Here is a 27560-nt window from a genome sequence, read left to right as displayed (position 1 = left end):
TGATTTTATAAAACGTCTTTACTTAAAAAAGGCAACCTCTTCAGAGGTTAACATGAATACATCTAAGTTACAACATACTTACATAAAATTATTGCTGGCAACTGTTTTACAATAAGTATTGAGCTGGGTGTGGTGGTACACACCTATAATCCCAGCAGCTGGGAAGCTGAGGCAGGAGGATTGCAAATTGGAGCCCAGCCTGGGCAATTTAGCAAGACTGTTTCAGAATTTAAATAAAATGGGGAGGGACATAGCTCAGTGTGAAGGATCTGAGTTTAATATCCAGTACCACCGAAAAAATAATAATAGTAACAACAACAACAACAACATCTATCGGAGCCACAATAATTCTGCTGAGTTTGATCCTGGTAAATGAAAGCCCCTCTGGATGAGCTGAGAATTCTGAGTTGGGGTGTAAAAGCGGGACACGGAGCTTTCTGTTGGAGGCTCTGGTGCTAAGGTAGAGGGTGACATGGGAAGGGGGACACAAAAGTGCTGGGGAGGTGATGGGAAGTGGGATGATGTGATGTGACCAGGGAAAGTCATAGTGAGGAAGTCTCAGTTGAAGCCAAGGTTTCAATGCTACTTGGATGTACACCAATCTCCCAAAAACAAGGTGATAATGAACGTATATGTCCTTGGGACAATTCACAGAAATCTCAGCTGGTCATTGGGTCTTTACCATGTGAGGAAGTAAAGTCTGAACAATTCTATTTTAGTTTAAAAAGACCACAGCAGGGATTTGGGTTACACAAGACTACTTAACACAGAGAGCTTTCCATACACATAAACACATTCGTCTCTCTACCATTACTTTAGAGTTCACATATTTTAAAATAAAGAGATGGAGAAAGAGATGAAAATCCTACATAAACATTCAAACCTCAGCTTTAAAGTACAAAACATCTCTCATATAGTTTTCTGTATGAGCATTTCTTTTGATGATGTTGGCACTGCATAGAAATCTTCCGGTGAGTGACACGGTTTCAGTAATACATGTTTTTATCCCACCAACCTGTAGAGGTAACAACAAGTGTGTCAGAAATGGAGAGCCTCTGGAAGGCAGTGCAGAATCTCAAAAATCACATTGTTGGGCTAGGGGTGTATCATTGTGGTAAAGTGCTTTTTTAACATGTGCTAGGCCTTGGGTTCCACCCCCAGCACCACACACACACACACACACACACACACACACACACACACAGACAGAGAAATGTATTCCTACTTACTCCCAGGGTAGAGCCTGAGGAAGAGTTTTCGTACTTCATCATACACCCAAATCAAGATGGCATGTGGGACAGCCACAAACCAGTACTGAACCCTAGAAGCAGAGGGGAGTGAGGGGAGTCCAGCTTTTCCAAAGGGATAACCCAGTCCCTGGCTACCAGGCAGAGAAGTCTCATTTTTCCAGCCTTATGGGAAAGCACAACAAACTTACTCTGCTATACAACACAATGCTCCTAACTTAACCTGGGTTGTGATCACTAGAAGCAGTATCTGCCATTCATACAACCTTTTGGATATGGGTAGAGATGGCCTGGTGGGGCCTTAGAAACCCACTGCTTTCTTTTTTGGGGGTGGGGATGGAAATGGGCAGGTCAGATGCTGGACTTAGCACAGAATCAGTTTGATCTCTTTGGAAAGACTTAAGCAGAAGATTTTGCAAGAATCTTAATATTCATTTAGGCTGTAACAGTGAAAACAGGGGCTGCATCCTTCCTCCAGGCTGATGAAAGTGAACTCACCTGAGCATGGTGAAATTCAGGGCTGTGATGCTCCCAAGGCCACAGGAGAGAATCAGGGCAACGATGATCTGTGAGGTGATCCCCACCCAGATAACTTTATTTCTGTAACAGACCACATGAACAGACTCTAATCAGCAGCTCCCTAATCTTACACCCAGTGCGCTGTGCCATGGTGGAGTCAGTCAATGCCTTCTGTTACGGGTGTGGCCATGGGTAGGTCCTATGAAGGAGCAGCCTCCTGCATCCTGGCATGGTGGTGCCTAAACCATGAAATAAGGAAGTACCTGACATTGCAAACCATGTCAGGAAACCATGGCATAGGAAGTACCTGAACAGACCCTGCTGGAAGATGGAATTCCTCCGGGTTTTCCTGATGATCAGATCTGCTATCTGCTGAACCATGATGCCAACAAAGAAGGCTGTGTAGCCTGTCCACTCAAGGTATTTCCTCTGGTACCTTGTCTGTGAATGGACAGGAAAGATGAGACTGAGACCTGGAGAAGAACTCCAGAGAAATGTCAGTGTTGTTCTGCAAAGCTTGATCCTCTCACCAGATTGAGGGTAAAGCAGCTCCTTATGTTTGAAAAGAAAGCTCTATTTCTTTAAGCCAGCCAAGTAGGGAACATATTAATTTATTTGGTTCAACTGAGGGCATTATTGGACTAGTTACACGTCCACATGCATAGCAAAGGTAATGTAAAAAGGGCAGTGCTTAGGTCTAGTTTGAGAGATGGGGCTGAGTTCTGGCAAAGCTTGAACCAGGGTCACCAAAAACTCCCTTCCCCCATGAACTGAGATGGTTTTAGGGGTCTCATCGATGTCACTTAGAAAAATGAAGGTTTTGTGTCCTTCCAGGCTAGAGAGAGAGACGAGAGGACAAGAACCACAAGATGCTGGCATCAGAGCTCCCAACTCACCCATTGCTGACCATAACTGTCTTCCAAGTCATTCACGTAGTCCTGTTCCCATTTTACCCGCAGTTGAATGAGAGAAGTGGGCCAAAAGCCCTGCTGTGCGTAGACAGTGAAATACACGAGGAAAGCTCCCAGGGCCTGCATGAGGCCTAAAAGGGTGAGTGACATGGTCAGACTCTGTGGCAGCCTCTGAGAACCACCTCACTGTCCTGGGATTCCTCTCAGTCCGTCCTGCCAGCCCACATCACCTCTCAAAGGAATAGCACGTTTTCAGGGAGGAATGCTTTCATCATACCAATATGCAGGTAAGAGTAGATGGCAAGCTGGTGGTTCACTAGCCTGTCCTTTTTCTTGTGGCGTGGCTTCCTGTTCATAATGTCACTTTCAACCTTCTCATATGCCAAGGCGATGGAGGGAATCTAGAGGAAAGGAAAGGAGGGCTATGAAGTCTAAGCCTGGGCACTCAGTCTCAGCACTGCCATGCAGACAGCCAGTGACCTAATGAAGTGGGTGGGAGGATCTGGATGGCGGTGGGGGTGGTGAGAATGGGGAACTGGTTGATCCAGTTCCCTGCAGCAACAGGAGATGCCCTTGTCTGTGTGGAATTTGACAGCTGGATTTAAAAATCCATCTGCTTTTGCGTTGGAGATACAGTGCCATGCTAGAGCACTTGCCTGGAGTGCATGGAGCCTGGGGTTTACTACTCAGGACCATGATGGGGAGAAAAAAAGAGAAATCAATCTTTTTATTATTGCCATATATTGGTAGTTCTAAATAATGCTTACTGTAAAACACCTGTCTCTTCCTCCAAGGGTTTCTCATACTACCCTTTCCATTTTGGCATGCAGTTGGACCCCAAAGCAATGTGGTAGAACAGTGTCCTCTCCCAGACTCTGCCAACAAGAGGACCTTTTGAGTCAGATCCCTGAGCTCCACCACCAGGCTTCCTGGGCTGGGAACTTTGCATTTCTAACAGGTTCCACATTTGGAGAACTACTAAACTGGGAAAAGTGAGCAAATTTTAAAGACTAGGAAAGTTACCTGTGTACTGTGGGGACTATTCCCCTTAAAGGTTAAGACATGCCTAGTCTCCCCCAACACAGAGAATACACTGGGTATTCCATCAAACAAGAGGGAAGAAGAAGGTAGTTTGTAAGGCTATATTCATGCTGAATTCAGCTTATTTCCTCTGGGAATGAGTAAGTCAGAGACACATGGGGCAAGAGGGGACACTAGAAGAGGAGAGGTTCAGGGGATATTATTGTAGGACGGGGCTTTGTAAGCCTTAATAACTGCTATTTTGTACTGCGGTTAGGTAAGCAGCGTCCAGATCAGATTCTCCAAGGGGTGTGGTCCTGGGGTTAGTGCTTTAGCCACTGGGCCCTCAAGGCACATGTACTATTTGGGTAATTTCTTTATCTGCCCCAAACAGTGAGGAGGCACATGGGCTAAAACTGACCACTAGCGTATTTTCTGAGGGGTAGAGTCATGTCTTTTTTTTTTTTTTTCAGTGCTGGGAATTGAACCCAAGTGCTCTGCCATGAGCTACATCGCAGCCCCACGATTTATATCCCGAAAAGTGCTACACGGAGTGGTTTTAATTTCTAAATTCTTGATAGCAGTCTCTAGTCTCTTGCTTTCAAGTGTAGTCTGTGGAGAAATAGCACTGGCATCACTTGGAAGCTTGTTAAAAACACAGCACTTCAGGCTTTACCTCATGGTGATAAAGTTTCAGAAGCACTGAGTTTGGCCATCTCTTGGCCCTTGATAATAACTCTGAATATACAAAGTTCTTGTAACCCCTAGGGTGGCTATTAGACTGTTCCCTTTTGAATCACTTACTATATCTGTGCCCAGGTCAATGAACAGGATGGTAATGGTGCCAATGGGCAAGGGGAGCCCGACAATTATGTAGACCAAGAAGGGGCAAAGTTCAGCAATGTTCTTGGTCAAGGTGTATGCAATGGTCTTCTTTAGGTTGTCAAAGATCAGGCGACCTAGGGAAAAATGTATCTCTTTATAGAACTTGTTTATCAACCCCCTCCCCCAGGCAACTCTGGCAATTGGGAAGACACCTTGAGTCCCTACTCACCTTCTTCTACTCCTGTGACAATAGATGCAAAATTGTCATCCAGCAAGACCATGTCAGCTGCATTTTTAGCAGCATCAGAACCTGCTATCCCCATGGCAATCCCAATGTCTGCCTTCTTTAGGGCCGGAGAGTCATTCACGCCATCCCCTGTCACTGCAACAACTGCATTCTGTGGGTATCCAGTGAAAGAATGAGGGTAAATGGGCTTGAGGGGCCACTGGTTGTATGTGTGTAGCTTCTGTGCAAATACTACCTCATCTTATATAAGGAATTTAAATATCCACAGATTTTGGTGTCCTTGGGGTTCCCAGAACCAAGCCCCTGTGGCTCCCAAGGGATGAATGTATCCACTGTCTTCATACGTTTAGTGTTATATTTTTACATCTCTCAGTATTCTATAGCCACAACTATCACATGTGGGATACAATGCAGAGATCTGGGCAGTGTGCAGCTGTGAGGGCCTCTCAGAAACAAACATGGCATCAGCCTACTTCTCCAGGGACAAGACAGGCCTGGCCAGTCACCTGAGCACTGCCATCCACTTACCTGCCTCTGACAGCCCTCCACAATGATCAGTTTCTGCTGCGGTGATGTCCGGGCAAAGACAATTTCTGGGTAGTTGGCTAAGATCTCATCCAGCTGTTCTGGGGTCATGTCCTTCAGCTCCATTCCAGTTACCACAGCGGCTCTAGCATCCCTGAAAAGGCCAGAAAAAACTTGGTGAAATCCAGGGCTAGATTTTAGGTTGAAACACTGTTCTGGCCAAGGAATAGGCAAGTCTTTTTTGGCTTTGTCCAGAAAACAATATCCTTGACATTTGATAGTCTGATTAGATTTCAGAGGCCAGAGGTAGTGGAGACATTCTGGTCTCCATTTCAAGATAGTAGTTAAGGTCTTGTAGTAACAGGGGGAAAAAATATCACTTAACCTTTCTCACTCAGGAATGAGTAAGCAGTGTGTGTTTCCTGGGGCAGTGCTTTACTTCACAAGGAAAAGTATGGTAAAAACAGACCGCTTGGGACTAGGGATGTAGCTCAGAGGTAGAGTACTTGTTTGGCACCTATAACCCCTGGATTCAATTCCGAGCAGGACCAAAAATAAATAAAGAGCAAAAACAAACAAGAGCCAATCAAGGTGTTGCACACTTTAATCCCAGAACTCTGCGAGGTTGAGGCAGAAGGATCACAAGTTGGAGACCAGGCCTCAAAGTTAAAAATAAAAAACTGGTGAGGATGTAGCTCAGCATGAAGGTCCTGAGTTCAATCCTCAGTTCTAGCAAAACAACAAATGAAACCAAATCAAATCATCAACGAAACAAAACAAAATTAAAAAAAAAATGTTTCTAGATCCCAGAATTCCCTTAGGTTAATAGATATAAATAAATAAATTCTTTACTGTTACTTATTTCAGGTTTGTAAAAGTCTATGTGCAAAGTATTCTTAGGGGAAAGGTTTGTTGGAGTCTTTTTTGAGCAGGATTATTTCTGCTCCATATAAAAGTAAGACTCTGGGATTCTTGATTTTGTGGATCTGAAAGGGCCACTCTTCTGCTAAAGTTGGGGGCTTTCTGCTGTGCTCCAAGCAGATTCTGGGATCCTTAACTTGATTTGGCAGCAGGGCCAGGTGTGGACTGCAAGGTCATGGCCTGAGATACTGAACTTTGCCTCCTGCTAGGCTCTACCTCCAGCTCAGGGGTCTCCCTGTTTCTGAGATCCCCTGAGGCCTGCATAGTTCTCCTTGCCAGAACTAGGGAGTCTCTCCCCCTCAGCTTCCCTTGCAAGCACTACACATTTTGGCCTTCAAATCTTAGCTTAAATACTGACAGTACAGATCACTGCATACCTTTTTCTTTATATTTTGTAAGTTTTGAGCTTTTCTTGCTTTTCTTCTTGGTGCTAAATATTGGAATTCTAGCACTTGACTTAAGCTGCACATTCTTCCTGTCAGTAAAAACCCCTGAGGTATGATACAAAGGAAAAGCTTCTTCCTCTCCTGGTATAGCTGCAGGGTAACGTTCTGATATGGTCATGAAGCCGGAGCTGACGAAGTGGGTCAATGAAAACAGTCACAGAAGTGTCTACTTCATGCTTCTGTTCAGTGTGATAAAGTACATGAACTGTATAGTCCTAGTATTTTTTAAAAAAATGAACCAACTAAACAAACCCCAAACCTGTTTTTACAGAGGGATGTTACTTATACAAAATGAAGCTGAAAACTGAGACTTCATACTTGCTGCTGTGCCCAGGGCTATCTTCTGGCTGGCAAGCTTTCTTGATAATTTATTACTTAGCAATACTTGATTAGTTGATAGCCAGCTCTGTGTTTGCAAAAGGCATAAGTGCCTGGGTAAAAGAGAACAGTCATAGGTTTTTCCTTTCCCCCTGAAAATAGAATCCAAACCAGATGAGGTGGCTGGCAAATGCCTATATTCCCAGCTCCTTGGGAAGCTGAGGCAGAGGGATCACAAGTTCAAGGCCATTGAGGGAAACTTAGCAAGATCCTGTCTTGAAATAAAAGGGCCTGGAGGTGTAGCTCAGTGGTGAAGCACGTGTCTCAAGTGGAGCTTCGAGTTCAATTTCTAGTACTGGAAAAACCAAACCAAAACCCCCTTCCACAAAAACAGCAACCAAAACTCAAACCAAACAAAAACTATAGAAACTGGTGACCTTTCTTTGCAACCTGAGATTCTGGAGCCTTTTATTCACTCAGACCTTTCACAATCCAGGCCGCTGTCCCTTTCATTATGCTGATTACATCCCAATTAGTTTTCTTTCCTGTCTTCCTAGCTACACAGAAAGTTCCCCAAGCACATGAGGGCAGTATCTGTTGACTGCAGTAGTGTATGTGCCTGGCACATAGTTCACACTCAAAATGTAACTGTTGAAAGAATTAACTGGTGAATACATGAATAGATGTTTGAATTATTAAAAGAATTAAAAGACGGCCAGGAATTTAGCTCAGCAGCATAAGTGCCTGCCTGGCAAGTGTAGGTGGTGAGTTTGATCCATGGTACCAAAAAGAAATAAAATATAAAATAAAATACTAGAAAAAAGAAAGAAAAAAGCTTTCCTTAAGAAGCTTCCATTCTATTTACTACCAAATAGAAAGAATATGCTTACACAGCTATACAATGTGAAGCCAAGTGAATCCATAGCTAAGTACCTAAGATGCTCATTGGATATGGTGATATATGAAACTCAAAGGGTTCTTAATATTTCTGATGATACAACTGGATTGATGGCAAGTGATTTGTATATAAACCTTTTTTTAGTTTTTCTCTAAATGGAACACACAGGTTTTTAGATCTATTGTCTTGTGCCACATGACTCCAACCTGTGACAGAAGTCCTGTAAGATGTTGCCACCTAGCGATTCTGTAGTTACATTGGCTTGTGTAAATATAGTTTATTATGCTTGCACAATGATGGAATTGCATTTCTTAGGACATTTCCCTGTTATTAAGCTATACATCACTGAACTTATTGGATTTTGATATTTCAGATGACCAACACATAGAGTTATTTTCATAGCACTGGTATGGTTCTTGGTATGAATTAGGTACTTGGTAAACTCTTGGGTGAATGATTAGATAGATAAATTACTTTGTATAGGTCAAACCAGTCAAGCATTACCCTGAGAGAATGTGTGACAAAAAAGGTGATCTGTTCCACAGTACAGCTCTTTAGCTGGGTACAAACTTGAGTTTCTGCTACACTGGTTCTGTGCTTACTGTTTGTTAACTTGCTCCACAGCAATGTTGCAGCGTTTGGCAATGTCTTCCACTGTCTCGCTGTTAGCTGAAATGATTCCCACGCTCTTGGCGATAGCTTTGGCTGTGATGGGATGATCTCCTGTAACCATAATGACCTAGAGCAAAGACAAGAAGGACTTGTGGGCATGAAGAACTAGGCTGGTGGCAGCAAGGTTAACAGTTTAGCATCAGGACCTGGCGAGTATTATTCATGGCTGTGGCAGCTTGCTTTATGGGAAGTTCTGGATCTAAAATGTAACTGTCATGAAGGATGCGCTGGTCCCATCGGGTCTACCCTTACTCCTAGGCTCCTTCCGTTTTCTTCTCTGACACTAGAGGAAGCTCTTCTACTTTGATGTCACTTTATTTGTGGAAAGGGCCTATAGATGTCTACCTGAGGCAGCCCCATGTTGCTGCAACAGTCCTGAAACCAACATGGTATTAGACACTCATATTTTATTTTTAATATCATGAAGATAAATAGATGATGGAGGCTGAACCTCAAGATTAAGTAGTAACACTTTATTACCTATCATGGCCTATGGTAAGATATGGTCAATTCATAGCATCATGAGATTTTCACTGTAGTTACTATTGTGGTAACTATACAGAGACACAATCCTATTACTTTCTCAGGCCAGTTATTGAAATCTTAGCACAGTAAAAGTAGAGATACTATGGGGACTATGATATGTACTAGAAGATCCTAAATACTCTTTGTGTCTTTTGACCAAAGTTATTAGAAAGGGCTGTTTTAAATTAGGAAAATAACTCCCACCTTGATCCCTGCACTCCGGCATTTGGCAACGGCATCTGGCACAGTGGACCGAGGAGGATCGATCATGGACAGAAGTCCCACGAAGCAGAGGTTAGAAGTGGGAAAGTTCATGGTGTCTACATCAAATGAGTAGTTCTCTGGAAACTCATGTGCTGGCAGGTAGAGATGACAGAAACCTGAAATGCATATGAATTTGGGAATCAATGAGACAAGGATAAGGAATGACAAAAGTAAAGAAGATAGAGCTTAGGGACTGAGCAGGTGCTTAGCATTTGTGGGCCCTGAGTTCAATCATCAGCATCACAAATGAATGAATGAAAATCTCAGTTCTTTATTATTTATTGTTTTATCAATACATTAGCTTATACTGAATAGTTTAATTTCTTCAATTCCACAATATATGCTTTTTTTTTTTAAAGAAAAAAGGAAACATATTTTATCCAAAATAATGTATTATGCTCATTAAGTCTAGAGGTATAAAGACTAAAGTAAGTAAAATGTACAGCCTTTACTTCTGAACATATGCCTGTTGTGTGGTGGAACCAAGAGCTAAAGCAACCAAGCATATTAAAATGTGGTATAAACTGCGGAGTCAAGCTATACTTCAGCTACATGGGGAGGCAGGTGAGACTTTCCCAGAAGGTCACATGTGAGATACATGATCTTTCCAGGGAAAGAAGGGAAGGTTAGGGGTGAGAAACTCATTTTAGGCAGAAAAGTCAGCACAAGATATTTCACAACATGGGGAAGGAAATTTGGGCATCTGGTGAGCAGTAAAAAGCTCAGTCCTTAAGCAAGAAAAGAACATCAGAAAGATCATTAGGAATGGGGCAGAGCCATCATCCTTTCCCCCCGAACATCAGCCAGATTGAAGTAGAAGATATTTCTGTGTTTGGTGGAACCTCCCAGATAGTAGCTTCACAAATGGCGTGCCTCTGAGCAGCTCACTCGTGCTGCAAAGCGCCCCGTGTTTTCTGCTGAGTCAGGACAACAGCCCAGTTCCTCAATCATGTATTCAAGCCCTGTAATTTGTGTCTGTGGCCCTGCTTTCCACACCTATGCCATCTCGCCTATCCTGCAACACATGGCATGGGCTGGACCACTGCACCCTGTGTGAGTATGCCCTATCCCTTTCTGGGTGGCCTCCATGGTCCTCATTTCCCTTCCAATACTGCCATTCAAAGGTCAGTGAAAAATGTGACTCCTTCCTGGAAGTCTTTAAGTTTCCTTGTCTGGAAGGAACCCCATTCTTTTTGGAGCTATTATGTTGCATCCTCTTACATGTTTCCATCTTGTTTATATTTTTTTTTTCAGTGCTGGGAATCTAACCTGTATCCGTGCAAGTGCTAGGCAATCGCTACCACCTAAATATATCCCCAGCCCTTCACTTTTTTGTGATTCATGTGACACAATCACTACTCTGCTAGCTCCTGAGGCATCATCATCTGTGCCTCCCAAGAGGTGGGCAGCAATTCTGCTGCCTGCACTCACCTAACACGCGCTCGCCCATGCCGCCCAGCTCCATGTAAGCTGTGTGGAAGGCATTGGCATTGTTCTTGTCCAGTGGCTGCTCTTGGCCATTGATCATGATGGTGCTGCACTTCTCTAAGATCCTCTCTGGCGCCCCCTTCATCACCATGAGGAAACGCGGGTCTCCAGGGTCTTCTGTCTCATGTATGGACAGCTGGGAGGCATCAATAGAGCATGTTAGATGTAGTAACGTTTACCATAGCTCTCCCAGCTAGCAATGGGACAAGAGGGGAACACAATCCTTTCTCCACTTGTCTGTGAGATATAATGGTGGAAGAGGAACCCTTAACATCCCCAGGTATGACCTATCCACTTTTTTTCCCCTGCCAATTAATAACCAGAGACCAGAGGGACATGGAATACATATGAAGTGAAGCTTGTATTTCAGACAGAAACAGGTTATTGCTGGGTATGGTGGTACATGCCTGTAATCCCACCACTCTGAAGTTGAGGTAGCAGGAAACTTAGTGAGACTCTGTTAAAGCAAAACAAAACAAAACCACCAAAAATGCTTAGTGCAAATCCTCAGTACTGAAGGACGGGGGCAGGGGAAACTGCGTGGTTCAAGGTTCTCCTCAGCCAGGACCAGCCCTTGAGGCTGTGAGAGTGAGCCTCAGTGGCTCAGCTCCTCTCCCTCCTGTGGTGAGCAGCCAACTTTCACAACTCTTGAGCAGAGCAGGAATTCCTGTGCCGCTCTACCTTGGGTTCAATCCAGATGCATTACGTGGACATAAAAGAAGATGACAGAGGTGTGGGGAAGAGGATACTGTCATATATGGCCTTTCAGGAGGACAGCTAATGAATGGGGTCACAAGTTTGACAGGAAAGAGGAATGAGAGAGGGAGGGAGAGGGAATGGAGAGGAGGGGAAGGATACATAAAACAAACTAAAATGTATTATAGACGTGGACCAGCTTCCCATGAAGAATGTAATGATTATGTCCTACCCACATATCCTAATAAAAATCAAATTTAAAATGTTTTGACATGAATACCCTTTCCCAGCCATTCTACCCCTAGAAGCATCCTAGTAAGATTACTAGAAACTGTAAGAGAATCATAAAATGGCTCACTTTCTTAGAACTCTTATTATATACTCTTTGTTCTAAGCATACCAAAGACTTTTAGAAATATTTTTTCTTCCTTTCCTTTCCTTTCCTTTCCTTTCCTTTCCTTTCCTTTCCTTTTCTTTTCTCTTTTCTTTTCTTTTCTTTTCTTTTCTTTTCTTTTCTTTTCTTTTCTTTTCTTTCTTCTTAAATTGTTTTTGGTACCAGGTGTTAAACTTACAACCTCATGCTTACCAGGCAAGCACTTGAGCCACTGAGCTAAATCTCCACCTCCTTTAGGAAACTTTTTCAATCTATAATCTTTGGGAGCAAATAGGTCACAAAGAAAAATTCTGCCAGTTAACAATTGATTTCAAATTGATAGTTTTTGGACTTTGGGATATCAATATTGAGTACAACTAGAAAAAAATAGCAGAGGACAAACAGGGTTGCTTATGGCTTTTTCTTTTTATGGCCAAGTAATGACACTAAAAAAAACCCAAAAAGCCAATTAATTTACCCAAAACATTCCAATCTATTCTCACCTCCCAATCTACACTTACCATCATTTTATAAAAAATAGGACAGAGCTTGAGGTGTAGTTCCCTGGCAAAGTGCTTGCCTGGCATTCCCAGAGCACTGTGTTTAATCTTCAGCATAGTCAGGAACAAAAAAAAGGTGTTTTCATACTTAAAAATAGGAAGCATAAACACTTTTATGGTGTGTACTACATGCTAGGCACTGTTTATGTTTTGTACACGGACCCATTTCATCCTTAACATGTTTCTGAGAAATGGCAGTGCAGCATAATGTAGAGTTCCTATAGCGTGTGCATGGGCTGGGCTTGATCCCCAGCATTAAGGAGAAGGAAAAAAAGCCAAGAGCACAGTTACTACCTTTCAGAAAGGGGAAACTGAGGCATGGAGAAGTTCAATGGTCATACGAGATGTTTAGATAGAATTTTTTTTTTTTTTTGCCATGCTAGAGATTGAACCCAGGGCTTAATACAGCTAGACAAGAATTCTACAACAGAGCTACAGCCCAATCTTAGGCTGAGGTTTGGAACCATGGTAACAGGCTCCAGATGCCTGAATCATGGGGGATATAAATGATACCCTTTTAAATGAAATACATTCATCTTTGTGTAAAATTTTATGAAGAACTATCCTAATTTTCTAATTTCCCATAAATTGTTTTATTGTATTTACCTGCATTGTTTTTTCAGTACTATGATTCAAACTCAGAGCTTCTCATACACTGGGCAAGTGCTCTCCACTGAGCTACATCACACCCTTTTTTTTTTGAGACAGGATCTTGCTGATTGCCCAGGTAGACACTGAAATTGCAGTTCTCTTGCTTCAGCCTTCAAAATAGCTGGGATTAGAGGTGTGTGCCACCACTACCAGCTTGCTGTAATCAGTTATAAGTATTTTCATGCACAATCCCTTTGGGCATAGCTATTTTAAGACTATAAAGGTTTGGACTTTCCAATTTTCTTTTCCTTCTACTGAATGATACACAGAGACCTCCAGGGCCACGACTTCTAAAGCCTCATTTAAGTAGGGTGTTGCTTATGTATAAAAGGCCCTAATGGCACCCAAGGGAGTTGTTTTTGCAGTACTGGGTGTTAAGTCATGGCCTTCTGTGCTAGGTAAGCACTCTACTCTTGGGTTCCACCCCTCCCTCAACAGTATCTCTGACTTCTTTTGTGAAGGCTCACATAGGCCTGCTCCCCACGTCAGGCCCTAATCTGTGTGGTCCACTTTTGCCATAGGAAGACCCCAGAGCCTGCCTTCTCTCACTTCTCACGTGGCAAGAAATGCCTCTGCTGTGGTAGATGGAGCCTCAGCAACATTCCACATCCTGCTCCTACCTGCAGACCATCAGCCCAGCCTCTACTAGCGCTGACTTTCTGCTCTTTTTGACTTCTGGCTCTGTCCCTCACAGCTGTATACCACCCTCTGTACCTTGGTTACTTATCCTCTGCCTGCTTTAGAGTCACGGCAAGAAGGAATGATTTCATGTGTATGGAAATTAGCTCAGAATAGCTAACAGTAGTAGTATTATGGTACTGTCATTTTAGAATCATTGCTCATTCTATCATTCTATCTTCAGGTATGTTTCAAATAACACATCTGATTTCCTGGCTTTAAAATTCTATGTCATATATTTTTATTAGCTGTTGCTGTTATTTTTTGTACCATAGACTGAACCCAGGCCCTTCAAACTAACTTTCATCCCCAGACCCTTTAAAATTTTGATTACCCAGGCTGTGTCTGAACGTGTGATCTTCCTGCCTCCATTTCTTAGAGTATCTAGATTATAACGATGCACCACCAGGCCAGACTCCCCTGCTTTAAAATTTTACACTATAGATTTTTTTGTACCAGGGATTGAACTCACGACCTCATGCTTGCCAGGCAGGGTGCTAAGCTAAATCCCAGTCCCTACATCATATATTTTTATTAATTGTTTACTTATAGAGCTAACCACAACTCTCTAGTGGCTCATTATCCACAAAGCTGTCTGCAACACAACTGTTCACTAATCCTAAACTGTATCTAAACCAGTATGAATGGACAGTTGCTAGAAATTTCCTTACATGTGATTATTCTCTTTCTATACAGACATTACACATTGCATAATGATATTTTGATCAAGGAGGAACCACATGTACAGTGATGGTCTCATAAAATTATAGTGGAGTTGACAAAATTGCCTAGTATTTTTACGGTACCTTTTCTATGTTCAAATACATTTAGATACACAAATACTTACCACTGAATCACAAGTGCCTACAGTACTCAGTGTTGTAACAGGTTAAACAAGTTTGTAGCTTAGGAGCAACTGGCTATGCCACCTATAAATGATACCAGTAGTGGTATGAGCCATCCAAGCTCATGTAGATATACTCTGTGATGTGTGCACAGTGATGAAACCACCTAACAATTTCTTCCTCAAATGTATCCTCAATTTTAAGCAACATATGACTGTACTTTACAGTTATGCAAAGCCCAAGTTACGACCCCTGGCTCTCTGGGGGAAGCCCCATCTACAAGGTCAAGGACCTTGAGTTGTAAACTCCTGTTTATGGGAACACAAGCAGGATGGAGATAGTCTGCTGGCCACTCCTGAAGTGATGAGAGAAATAGGGCCAGGCTGGTCATGTTCTTCCTGAGCAGTGGGTAGAATTGAGAGCTCTATCAATGGAGCCACAGGTGAGACAGGAAAACTGTGCCTGATCACCCGAGAGACTTGTTCTCCTCAAGGGAAACCTTTCCACGCCATCAGACAGAATTGTCCTGCCTACATGCAGTAGAAAATGTATGCACTTTGGACTCCATGAATTTGCCTTATCTATGAATTGGAATTCATTGGTTCTACCTTGTGGGCTTGTTGTGAGAATTCAGTGAGAAATGTAGGAAAAAAACCTGTTACACATGATTGTTGTTTGATATTCTCAGGAGCTTGTGAGGATATCAAAATTCAAGTCCCTCATATTAAATCACACAGTATTTGCATGGAACCTATGCACATATTCCTATAGTCTTTCAGTCACCTTTAGATGACTTATGCCACCTAATAACATTGATGCTAGGCAAGCTGTTGTTATAATGTAGTGTTCAGGGCATAAGAAAAGTCTGTGTATATTTAGTGCAGATGCAATTATTTTGTTCTTAAATATTTTGATCCCCAGTTGGTTGCATCTATTTATGTGAAACTGGAAGGTATAGAGGCCCAACTGTACTCAGCGAGCAATAAATTTTAGTTCTTACAACTTCCCCTATTTCCCATTTATCCTATGTCACGTGGCTGGCACTCTTCACTTGTACACAAGTTACCTGGTGGCGGGGGTGGTGGTGTGTAAGTGGTGTGTGTCTGTGACATGCGTGGATCCTTCATAGGAGAAGCAGGCCTGGAAAGCTCTTTACTTTTTTTCACCTTCTCCTCTTCTTTAGGGAAAGCAAGAAACAAGGGAAAACCACCATGTGTTTACCAGATCCCCAGGCCCTCCATCCCTCAAGGACTATTTCTAAGGCCAGGAATCTTTCATGTTATGGGATAATCAGTGGATATGTGCAGGTAGAAGTGTTTTAGTGACAAAAGAGGCTGCCAGTTGTGAGGAAAAACTCACCTGAAATTTGTTAGTAGAGTTAAAAGGAATTTCAGCTACTTTTCGGTTTCTTTTTCTTATTTCCATTACATCACCCAAAATGACCTCAGAGAATTTCAAAAGAGCAGTTTCTGAAGCATCGCCAACCACAACTCTCTGAAAGTCAAACAAGATAAATATTTTCAGTACATAAGCTGGGAGACAAGGTTGTCACATGACCACCAGTGCCTGAGTCAGGACCCCAGTGAGGATGTAAAGCAATGTGGCTGCCTGCTGGATCAAATAAGTGAGAGCTATGTAAGGAAAAGGTTCCTTAGCTCTGACAAGACAGGAGCCACGTAGGAATGGGCTAAAGGAAGCCTTCTAGAAACCAGAATAACATGAATAGAGGCATGGAGGATTCCACTGTGAGAGCTGGAAACACAGGTGGATGTGGAGGATGTAGTAGGTTTTGAAGTCTCTAACAGGCAGGCTGAGGTCTCGACTCAAGAAATGAAAACTAGAGAATGACAGGGAGTTTTGAAAACGTGAGATGGAGACAGAATCAGTAGTTCTGGAAAACTGAGAAGGGATAAACCAGGATCAAAGAACCAGTGAGGAGGTTGCTTCTTTAATACCTTATTTGCAAGACAGTAGTAATAGCACAAATGTAAAATTATGCAGATTGGGGCTGGGGATTTAGCTCAGCAGCATAAGCACCTGCTTACAAGCAGATGGTTGTGAGTTCGATCCCTGGTACCGTTAAAAAGTTAAAAAAAATTATGCAGATTTTGAAGCCAGAATGATAGGACTTGGCTCACTGATGGATATTAGGAAAGGAGAAAGATAAAAGTGACTTCTAAAAGTATTGACTAGATGACAAGCAGAATGCTTATGCAATAGAAAACCCAAAAATTTGGGCAAGATACTAACAAGCTAGGTACAGGCAGAAGGTGACAGGTGTCATCTGTCCTGAGGCTATGTGATAGAACTTCCAACAGGATACACAGGGCATGCTGTGGTTCACACTGGGCTTTGCGTGAGAAGTCAAAATTGGACATAAAAATGTGAAAGGCAATGACACGAAAGCAACTGGCCAAGAATGTCAAAGAGCTTTCTGAGAGGGGAAGAAAAACAAGCACACACACACACACACACACACACACACACACACACACAAATGAAAGAAGGGGGAAGGCTCACCAAGAAAAATAGGTGGTAATTGGAAAACTCTGGAGAATGGATTCAGTGTCTTATTGAGATGGAGAAGAAGAAAGAGCAGGGGATGGAAGTAGATGGAAAGAAGCAGGGGAAGGGGAGACAGATGAGAAAAAGGCAGCAGAAGAGGAGGAGGAGGTGGTGGCGGAAAGTTTACCTTACAGTCTGCTATTTCAGGACCGCTCAGATCCCATCTACTCTATATTTCGGTCAAGAGGAACAAGCACTAGGAGAGATCCTTTATTTCCATCCAATTTTATTTTAAACTTCAGTGGATGGAACTTGTAATAAACTTTGATTATACCCACTTGGGAGGAAAGTAACTTAAAGGCACATTTATTTTCTAGAATGAGATAGAATTTTCAAAAGAACCTAAATCAACATTCTGAGATCTTGAACCAAGTATGGTAGCACACACTTGTAATCCTAGCACTCAGGAGGCTGAGGCAGCATCACCACAGGTTTGGGGTAAGCCAGGGTTACACGAAGAGTTCAAGACCAGCCTAAATAACACAGTGAGACCCCATCTCAAAAAACAGATAAAGAAATAAAGAAACAAGCAAACCCCACATTCTGAGGTCAGCTAAGCATCTCTGAGATTTCCAAAGTTAGCTGGAATAAAGAAAACCTTCTACACGCACTTGAGTCACACTGCTCTTACTAGTATAAACTTTCTTCTGTTAGATTAAATCACTCAAGTGGAACACAGAATAACTTCATGCTGGCTGTGATATAACACTAAGTGATACGGTAGCTTTACCTTCATAATGGGGACATTTTCCTGTCCTGGCCTGAACTCGGCTCTGTTACACAGTGCTATTATCTTGGATAAGGAGGCCCAGGTTCCAGAGCTTTGGTCAAAGGCTTGGTCTGGAGAAGAGAGAGAACAGAGGCATCGTGGGTGCTGGGCTGTCATGCCTGAACCACCCTCCACATGATGTACTGCTGCTCAGCCAGGCTTTGGGTCAGAACAAAGGTTCCAGAAAACTCACTTGATTGGCTTTCACTCGTATCGGCCGTGAAGATCTGACTGTCGAACCACAGATGTGCCACGGTCATCCTGTTCTGGGTCAGCGTCCCAGTCTTGTCTGAGCAGATGACAGAGGTGGAGCCTAGCGTCTCCACTGCCTCCAGGTTCTTCACCAGGCAGTTCTTCTTGGCCATCCTCTTCGCTGTCAGTGACAGGGTCACCTGGCCGGACAGAGGACAGCACTCAGGGATGGCCATTCTGAACTCGGGCTTGGTTGTACAGAAACCATTTGAGGTTAGCTGTGACTGAATTTTAGGAAAGAGCTGGAATAGTCTTAGGCCAGAGGTATAGCTGGCAAAGCAGCAAAGTTTGTCCTGTGACCAAAAAGCACTAGAAGCCCTAAAAGTCACAATCTTTTTCATTTTAATTAAATGTGAGGCACTTTTAATCCCTTTATTCTTGAAGAAAAGGTTCTGTGGGATCAATGTGCGGCAGACAGGCCCAGTGCAGCTGATGCTAAGGTATACTTTGGAAGGGAGGCTGGAGATCTGGGTGTACCTCTGAGGTGGGAAGCTGGCCTGGTGTGCAGGAGGGAGCGAGGGAGTGAACTGGCTTCGGCCTCTCTATCCTTGACAGTTATGAGCATGAATGCCCAAGCACAAGCTCTTTTTGGGGAGAGAGAGAGAGAGAGAGAGAGAGAGAGAGAGAGAGAGAGAGAGAGAGAGAGGCCTTAGCTCTTTTTTTGAAATGAGGTATTGATAAATTCCCCAGGTAATACTTAAATTTGCAATCCTCTTGCCTCAGCCTTTCAGTGGGCTGGGATTATGGAAGACCATGCTTGGTTGTTTTTAATAGAAATGGGAGCCAGCTGTGGTGGTGTACACCTGTAATCCCATAACTCTGGGAGGCTGAGGTGGGAGGTAGGAGGACCACAAGTTCACGCCCGACCCAGCCTGGGCAACTTAATAATTTAGAGAGACCCATCTCTAAATAACAAATAAAACTGAGCTGGAGACATAGCTCCAATGTGAAGGCCCCAAGGCCTTCAATTTCCAGGGCCAAAACGAACAAGGAAGACATTAAGTTTCTAGAAAAATACACAAACTTCTCTAGATCTTCAGAGAGCAAAGTAATCTATGTGAATTGCAAAATGATCTATAGAAAATGTGGTTTTCAAGGATGACACATTTAAATGTTAAAAATATCACAATTTCTTTTGTCAAAGCCTCTAAGACATGATCTCCTCAGAATGTGGCAAAAGATTCGGAAGAGATTCGAATCTGTGAGTGGAAGAGATTCAGGTTTGCTGGTAGCCACCTCCCCAGCAGTAGTGATGGATGCCAGCACTGTTGCATGCAGGCTGTGTGGACTCACAGTGACAGTGGCCAAGAGGCCCTCGGGCACGTTTGCCACAATGATGCCAATGAGGAAGATGATGGAGTCCAGAACACGGTACTTCAAGGACACCGCGATGATGAAGAAAAGGATGCCTATGGAGACAGCCACTCCTGCTACAATGTGGACAAAGTGCTCAATCTCAGTGGCAATGGGGGTCTTCTCATTTCCAACCCCTGAGGCCAAGGAAGCTATGCGTCCAATGATGGTGCGGTCACCCGTGTTGATGACCATGCCGGTTGCAGTGCCTACAGGGGAAGTTGACATTTTATTCCACGGGTCCTGCCACTGCCTTCTCTGCAGGCTGACAGGACTGGTTAGCATACAACATTACAAAGGCCAACAGCAGTCCTCTGGGTCCTCAATTCTATGTTTGCTATGGGAAAAGCTTTGTAATAGGTGATGGATCAAACAAAAACATCACACACTAGAGGAAGAAGTGGTCCCACTGGGGCATGTGATCCTGAGAACCAGCAGGCCTTACCTTCCAGACAGGTGGTGGAGTAGAAGGCAATGTTCTTTGTTTCCAGGGGATTTTCATGGGTAAACTCAGCTGAGCGAGGCTGGGGCTCAGATTCCCCAGTGAGAGAGGAATTATCCACCTGGAGGAAATTTTGAAACAGTTCAAAAGCAAGCACCTTGTTCTCTACCTTTTCTACTGAGACTGGGAAAGAAGAGCACCCCCCCTCCCCCCAAGGATTGGGACTCCTGAAGCTCACCTTGCATCCCTGGGAAAATAGCAGCCTGATGTCCGCAGGGATCTGGTCTCCTCCTTTAATCTCCACTATGTCCCCCACCACCAGCTGCTCTGCAGGGATAACCTTCTTTTCTGCGTCACGAGTGACAAGAGCTTCCTGTGGGAAAACAGAATTGAGGGGCCTAGGACTGCTGTTGGGGGTGGTAAGTGACCCTATGGTGGTCAGAATTAGACTGAAGACTGTTCCACTTGAGGCCTGGAGACTCAAGGAACAATTTTTTTCCTTGAGGTTTGCTTTTGAATGAGAAAAGGCTGCGGTCAGGTGAATAAGGCCAGGGAGCATGCTGGCCATAAGGGTGAGCCCTCAGCTATGTCTGGGAGAAATGCTGAGGGTTGGTTCTCAGGGTCTGATAGTCTTGGTGAGGTGTGGAGGACTTTAATGTCCTACTTTTTAGACAAGAGCAGCTATCTTTTCCACCTAGCCACCAGCTTTGGGCCAAGCCAAGGCCAAGGCCTGGGCCATGGTAAATCCCTAAAAGGGATTACTGGGGGAGAGGGGACAACAGGGTCCCCCTGGAACATTTTGAGCAACACACTCTGAAAGCAAAAACAGTGGCAAAAAACAAACAAAAAAAGCATAGGTAGTCCTCCTTGGAGAACCATGGAACATTCTAGAACCTCCTGAACTGATCATCCAAATGGTCCAGAAGACTAAGTTCTGTCCTCTTTTCCCTTGACTAAGCATTTCCGTAGCTATTACTTCATTTAACCATCTCAAACACTGAGAGGAATTGGGGTTCAGACTCTCAACTGAGGTACCTTGTCCAGATGTCCTGGACAACCAAGAGACGAGGTCAGAGATACTTCCTCACCTGGAATTCACATAGGGACTGGAGGAAGAGTGGCTGCTGCTTACCTGGGGAATCATCTTACTGAAGCTGGACATAATGTTGGTACTTTTGGCCTCTTGATAATAAGCAAAGATCCCTGTTAGAATCACAACCAAGGCAAGTACCACACCCAAGTACACCTGTGTGAGGAGGAACAATAACAGTCAGAAATAGGTACATCTTTAGCATCCTGCATCCAAAATTCCAAAAGCTGAAATGCTCCAAAATCTGAAACTTTTTGAGTTCCAGTAAGATGCCAAACTGGAAAATTCCATACCTGACCCCATGTCAAAACACAGACATACTAAAAATTACTACAAAAATATATCTTCTGTCTGTCAACAGGCATATAGGAAATGCAAACACAATTTGTGTCTACACTTAGGTGCTGTCCCCAAGCTAGCTCACTGTGTATATGCAAATACTCCAAAACAATACACAGTCTGAACTTGGGAACACTTCTGGCCCTCCTGTCCTGTGGTAGTCACTCCCCAATCCTGTTCCCAGCCTGCCCCACCGACATGGCCTAGGTTCAGGATTCTCATCAGTGGTCTCACACAACACATGGTCTTCTGCATTTGGCTTTTTTCTCTTAGTGTGGGGCTGGACAACTTAGTCTTGTAGGATTGACATTCAGGTTAGTTGTCTTTTCTGGTAAAAGGAAAGGGTAGCTTTGTGGATAGAGAGCCCCAAAATGCATATAGATTATTTTTCCCATAAGTGTTTTGCTTATTTTAAAATTGGTGCTCAGATTGCTCCTGAGGTGTGGGAAAGTTAGATAACATTTGGTTTACAGTGGGGAGAGTTTCTGGTTTTCTCATCTCTTGCATCCTGCCTCTACCCAGCACCGTGCCCACTGATGGATGGAAGGTGGCTTACATTGTCAAGGGATCCAGATTGATTGCTGGCATACTGAATCCCATATGCAATCCAGCACAAGATGGCGCCTACCCACAGAAGGATGGAGAAGCCCCCAATCATCTGCTTGAGGAACTTGATAATCTCTGGAGTCTGCTTTGGAGGGCTGAGTGCATTGGGCCCATCCCGAGCCAGGAGCTCAGCAGCTCTAGTGCTGGAGAGACCCTGAAAAAGCCAGTGGGGGTGGGGGGGAAACATACATAGAAATATACAGAAATTAGGTTAGGTTCTGGGGGCTCCATGGATATACATCCAAGTCACCCTGAGTCTCAGTTCAAACACTGCAGCACCCCAGGAACCTACTGTGCTGCTCCTTTGGGTCATAATTCATGGGATCTCTCTGTGTATAGGCCACTCAGATAGGATAGCGTGCACACTACACTTTCCTATACATCTACTGCTTTAAGGCCAGGTTTCTGTCTCTCTTTATCCTTTATTGCCAATTCAGTATGAACCACATGGTAAGAACTTCTGTTAAGTTGGAAATAGACGGACACTTAGATGTTGAGACATCCAAATCTTTGAAATTGAACTTGGATCTGAATTCACAGAAGGAAGCAGTACTTCTGTGGTAGGAGAGTCTGTAAGATCTAGAAGATACAGCAGGCTTCCTAGGGCTCTAAAATGGTTTCTCAGTGTCCTTACTTTCTAACACAGCCTCCCTGGTTTCTGATAAAAAGAACCCCATGGACTATCATATTTCCTGAAGACAGAGAGGAGGCAGGTGTATCTTTCCAGAGACACCACAGCAGCCCCTCGGTCACAGGAAAAAGATTTTCTATGCCCGGGCATCTGTCCAGCTTGAAAAGAGCTTGGATTGGGCCCTGGTTCATGCATGCCAGCTCTGGGAGGCCACCTGGTCCTGTCTTGGGATCAGGCTAGGGTCTATGCGCACCCTCACAGGTGTGGCCGAAGGTCCTGCATCCTAAGGTGCCTTTCCTTTCCCACACATCCCAAGTGTAGTCTTCCCCTTTGTAGGGCCAGGAGGCATCTCTTCCCCATCCTCAGGTCCCTGATGACTTACTCTGATGATGTTTGTGCCATATTTCTGCTCCAGTTCCTCACTGGTGAGTTTGTGATCGTCCTGAAGTCCATGAAGGGAAGGAGAACAGTGGATTAGGTTATTCTAAAGGATTCTACTCCCAGTCTCTTACTGTCCTGGAAACTGGGAGAGGCACTGAACATGGGAGGGGGCAGACGATGTGAGGAGGAGGAGGAGGAGGAGGAGAGAAAAACCCACCTGTGCAGCAAGGGAAGACACTGAGGGATAGCCTTGGTCAAGGCCCCTTGAGAGGTCACACTGCCCTTGCCACTGGCATGGAGTAAGCTGTCTGTGGCTTCAGAACAAAGCAGTGCCTACTTCCTCACCCTGCTCTCCAGAGCATGTAGGTCCTGACAACCTTATCTGCCAGGTGCTAGTGATGGAAAATTCACACAGACCTGGACCCTGGATCTAGCCGAGGGTAATGACTGAACCAAAAGTATACTTGATTACTATGTTTGTACAGTGGCTCCCTCCCTGTGGGGTCTCTGGAAGGAAGAAGCATAACTTCTCTTATTGTAGTCATGAAAGTCATGTGGTTCACAGGTTAGAGAAGTCCCACATATTAAAAACTTGACCATAAGCATATACTAGTATGGCCCACACTTGCTGATTTTACCACAGACTTGAAAGACTGAAACAGAGTTCTCATCCATAGCACTACTGACACTCTAGGTCAATAATTCTTGGTTTTGAGGTCTCCACCTCTTACCATAGTGGCTCTGGGTCGTGACAACCGAAAAGTGTTCCTTGACATCCCCTGGGTGGGGCAGGGAGGATTCTTTCCCTCTTTTCCCTTTGAGAACCTCTGGGCTACAAGACTGGAAGTCTTTTTTTGTAGCAAGAAACCTAGAGAGAGTCTTTGTCAGCCCCTAGCAAGCGCAACATCCAGGATCATTTAAGCCATGGTTATCTGAAACACAGATTTATCCTGTGACTGCTACCAAAGCCATGTATTTTAAGTATATCCAGCAAAGTTTCATGTTGCATTAAGATTAGGTTGCTTCTAGCTTTCTTCTCAGCCAGATTCTGGTTTGCTCATTCATTCATTCCATCAGCATTGATTGAATGTGATATTGCCAAGGATCCAGAGGGTTAAGGAAGAATTCTGTGTATGTACAGTGTACTTAGTTTGATCAGATGCAACACTGGATGATCGAAGAGATCATTTGCATAACTGAACCTCATACTTTTTTAAGTCCCTGCAACGAGGTCCCTAGAGCCAGGGTGCCAGAGACATGGGGAGGGATGAGGTGAGATAGTTGACATGTGGAGCGCTTTTTGCTGTTTAGAACTGGAATAGCACAAGGCAGGCCCCAGGGTGGCAGATACATACAGATCTATAGATATACAGACTATAGATATGCAGAGATATACAGAATACAGAGACATACAGATATACAGACATGCAGAGATATACAGATAGGCAGTGATATGTAGATGTATAGAGTTATACAGTATTACACAGAGGTATACAATTATATAGGTATACAGAGATATACAGTGCTACATGGAGATATACAGACATACAGATATGCAGAGATGTACAGATACACAGAGGTACACAGTTATTCAGAGATATAGAGATATACAGAGTTATACAGATATATAGAGACATACATATATACAGGTACACAGAGATATGTATATAGATATAGAGATATTCAGACATATACAGATATACAGAGATACAAATAGACATGTATATGGAGATATACAGATGTTTAAAGTTATACAGATATACAGACACACATATACAGATATATAGAGATAGACATACAGATATACAGAAATATACAGAGATGCAGATATATATATATATATATATATATATATATAGAGAGAGAGAGAGAGAGAGAGAGAGAGAGAGATACAGAAATGCAGAGATACATAGATATACAGAGACACAGAGATATACAGAGTGGAAGATACACAGAGAGGACAGGGATAATTTTAGTGACCAAGAGTCTAATTTGCCCAAACGTTAGGGTGCATAAGCATTCCAGTAGCATGTGACAAATTCTAGGATTCTTGTGAGAAGCTTGAGAAAGACAAGGAAAATCAAGATATTCCTTTCTTAACAACAAAACAGGAAAATACCTTGGCTAATACTATGGAAATGATTTGTCTATACATCTTCACAAAGTGCTCAAAGGAGAGAGAATCTTATCACAATCAACAGACATATGACGGAATCGGTATATAAACAGAAGTTTCATGTCTTCAATTTTAAGCACTAGAGTTACATAAGAAATGTTACTATTTATTACCAAGTGGTGTTCTTTGTCCTACTATAGTTCAGCTAGAGGTTCTATTTCTTTCTTTCTTTCTTTTTCTTTTGGTACTGAGGATCGAACTCACGACCTTGCACTTACCATGCAAGTGCTTTGAGCCACTGAGCTAAATCACTAGTGCACTATACAGTCTATTTCTAATTCCCATTTTTTGAAATAGGAAACAGTGTCAGCCACACTGGGATTTATTTAAATTTTGGCCAGTCCATCTTCAGGGCTTCTTTCTTTCTTTCTTTCTTTCTTTCTTTCTTTCTTCCTTTCTTTCTTTCTGTATTGTAAATGTCTTATCAGAATGAAAGAATGCAAAGCAGGTGCTACTCTGATTAATCAGCTTTCCAAGAAAGATAAACAGCTCTGGTTTGCAGCATTTATCAAGCAAACTTTAACTGAGCCAGGCCCAGTTTTCCAAATCCTAGACATTAACCAATCAGCTGTCCAGCAGCCCCAGTGCGTTGAATGGCTGCATCAGCCCAGCTACTGCCTCACAATCACAGGACTCTAATGTCTGCCCAGAACTGCAGGGACCTTCTAGCAGTGTCTCAGGCTCCCTGTAGATCTCTTCCCTTTGGATTCAAGAGATGAAAGCTGTCATAGTTGCTCTCCAGGCCTAGGCCCTGGAATAGTGGGTAGCTTACAGAACTCCATAGTTCTTCCTTACACTACTGCATTCTTACAAAGTTCGTTAATCACAAAATACTTATCTTTTTCCCCTTTACAGACTCTGCAAATTATTTATTTTCCATTTAACATGAAGGTAATGACACTTCTATGCAGCCAGCTCCTGGCTGAATCAGAGGAGTGAGATGTGAACTGAGCCAAGGGCTGTGGCACCCAAGCCAGCATTCCTCCCACTGGGCTCTTCCAGCTCATGGGCACACACCCCTACACCTAGCAGGGCCTGTGCTCTGGCTGTCCTCCTGGGAGGCTGGGCAGCACAATGTGTTTCAACCACTTGGAAACTGACAAGTGGTTGCTTGTGGCTCCTTAAAGTGGTCAGGAGAGAGAAAGAGCAAGGAAAGCTGCACAGGGCCTCTGGGGCTTGGGACTGCTGTACCAGGACGCTATAACCAGACTGCAGCCGCCTGGTAAAGAGCCCACTCTCCTCTCTCCTGACAGGGAGGGGACCAAGGCAAGCTCATTGGGATACTCTGGCCCCAGGACTACTGACCAGGTCAAGCTCCTTCTTCAGCTCCTCTTTCTGAGAACTCTTTTTGAGATCCAGCTCGTTGCACTTCTTGCCCTCCTCCTGGCCCAACTGCTTGGTGTCTTTGGTTCCATCGAGTTCCACAGAGTAAATCTCTAGTGTTTTCTGAAAGAGAAGACGAGGGACACTATTGACCTTTCTGGTTTTGTTTTGTTTTATTTTTTGGTACTGGGGTTCAAACTTTCGGCCTCAAGCTTGCCAGGCAGGGGGTTTGTGCCCCTGAGCTAGTCCCTAGCCTTCCTCCTGTTTTTTCTGAGAGGAGTGCGCTCCACTGGGAGAGGACATACTGTGAAGGGAGCCGCCCATCAGGGAGGGGCCCATCTGCCCCTCGTGAGCACCAGGAGAGGACACGGAAGACCAGGGCTGTGGGGACTTCCCCTCTGCCACCTTCCCAGAGTCCTTTAGGTCCTCTCCTTCCGTGGGGCTACCAGGCTGGCGTGGCACCAGCCTTCCCTTGCCTTCACAGAGCCCTGTCTGGTGAGGCAGAGGGGTTGGCAGCAAGGTCTCAGAGATCCAATTCTCACAGGTCACATCAGCGTTGCGCCCCGTTCCGTGGAGGAGGTGGCGTCCACTAAGCTTCAGTCCTCAGCACCCAACAGGGCGGTTTCCTGATAGCCTTCTCCGACTACAGCTCATCGGTCTAACTCAGCAGAGCACCAGCAGGACGGATGCTGCAGAGCTCGCCTGGTCCCTCGACCCCCTTCCGCGGGTTCTCCGTCCAGGCGGCCCGGGGCGCACGGCGCCGGGGCTGGAGACAGCGTGGACCCAGCGCACTTTCTACCCCTTCTCGCGCCCGCCCCAGCCCGGCCCTCCGGGCGCTGGACTGCACGCACCCGGCGCATGCTGCGGCTGGCTGCGCCCTGGAGGGCGGCTCGGGGCGGGTGCGCTTGGTGGCCGGCGAGGGCCGGTCTTGTCCGCCGTAGGGCGCACGGCCTGGACTCCCCGGGCGGCGGTGCAGAGTCTGCGGGCGAGGATCCAGCGGCTCC

General features: G+C 44.3%; 1 protein-coding gene across 1 annotated transcript; it reads right to left on the bottom strand.

Moving 5' to 3' along the window:
* On the bottom strand, window positions 1-27560 carry Atp12a (ATPase H+/K+ transporting non-gastric alpha2 subunit). Its single transcript, NM_001172916.1, is given in 23 exon segments — window positions 1-1015; window positions 1230-1321; window positions 1746-1847; window positions 2074-2207; window positions 2663-2808; window positions 2955-3078; window positions 4502-4656; window positions 4752-4920; window positions 5298-5448; window positions 8480-8616; window positions 9279-9454; window positions 10770-10962; window positions 15989-16123; window positions 17925-18034; window positions 18157-18355; window positions 19509-19777; window positions 20014-20131; window positions 20249-20383; window positions 21143-21256; window positions 21996-22199; window positions 23059-23118; window positions 26539-26679; window positions 27408-27560. Coding segments are annotated over 23 exon segments (3102 nt in total). The 5' UTR covers window positions 27417-27560; the 3' UTR covers window positions 1-986.

This window comes from Cavia porcellus, unplaced genomic scaffold, assembly GCF_034190915.1.
Source record: "Cavia porcellus strain 051 isolate PalLab524CR breed Dunkin Hartley unplaced genomic scaffold, mCavPor4.1 scaffold_21, whole genome shotgun sequence".
NCBI lineage: Eukaryota > Metazoa > Chordata > Mammalia > Rodentia > Caviidae > Cavia > Cavia porcellus.
Note: the sequence above shows the minus strand (reverse complement) of the source record. Positions and strands in the feature narration are given on the sequence as shown.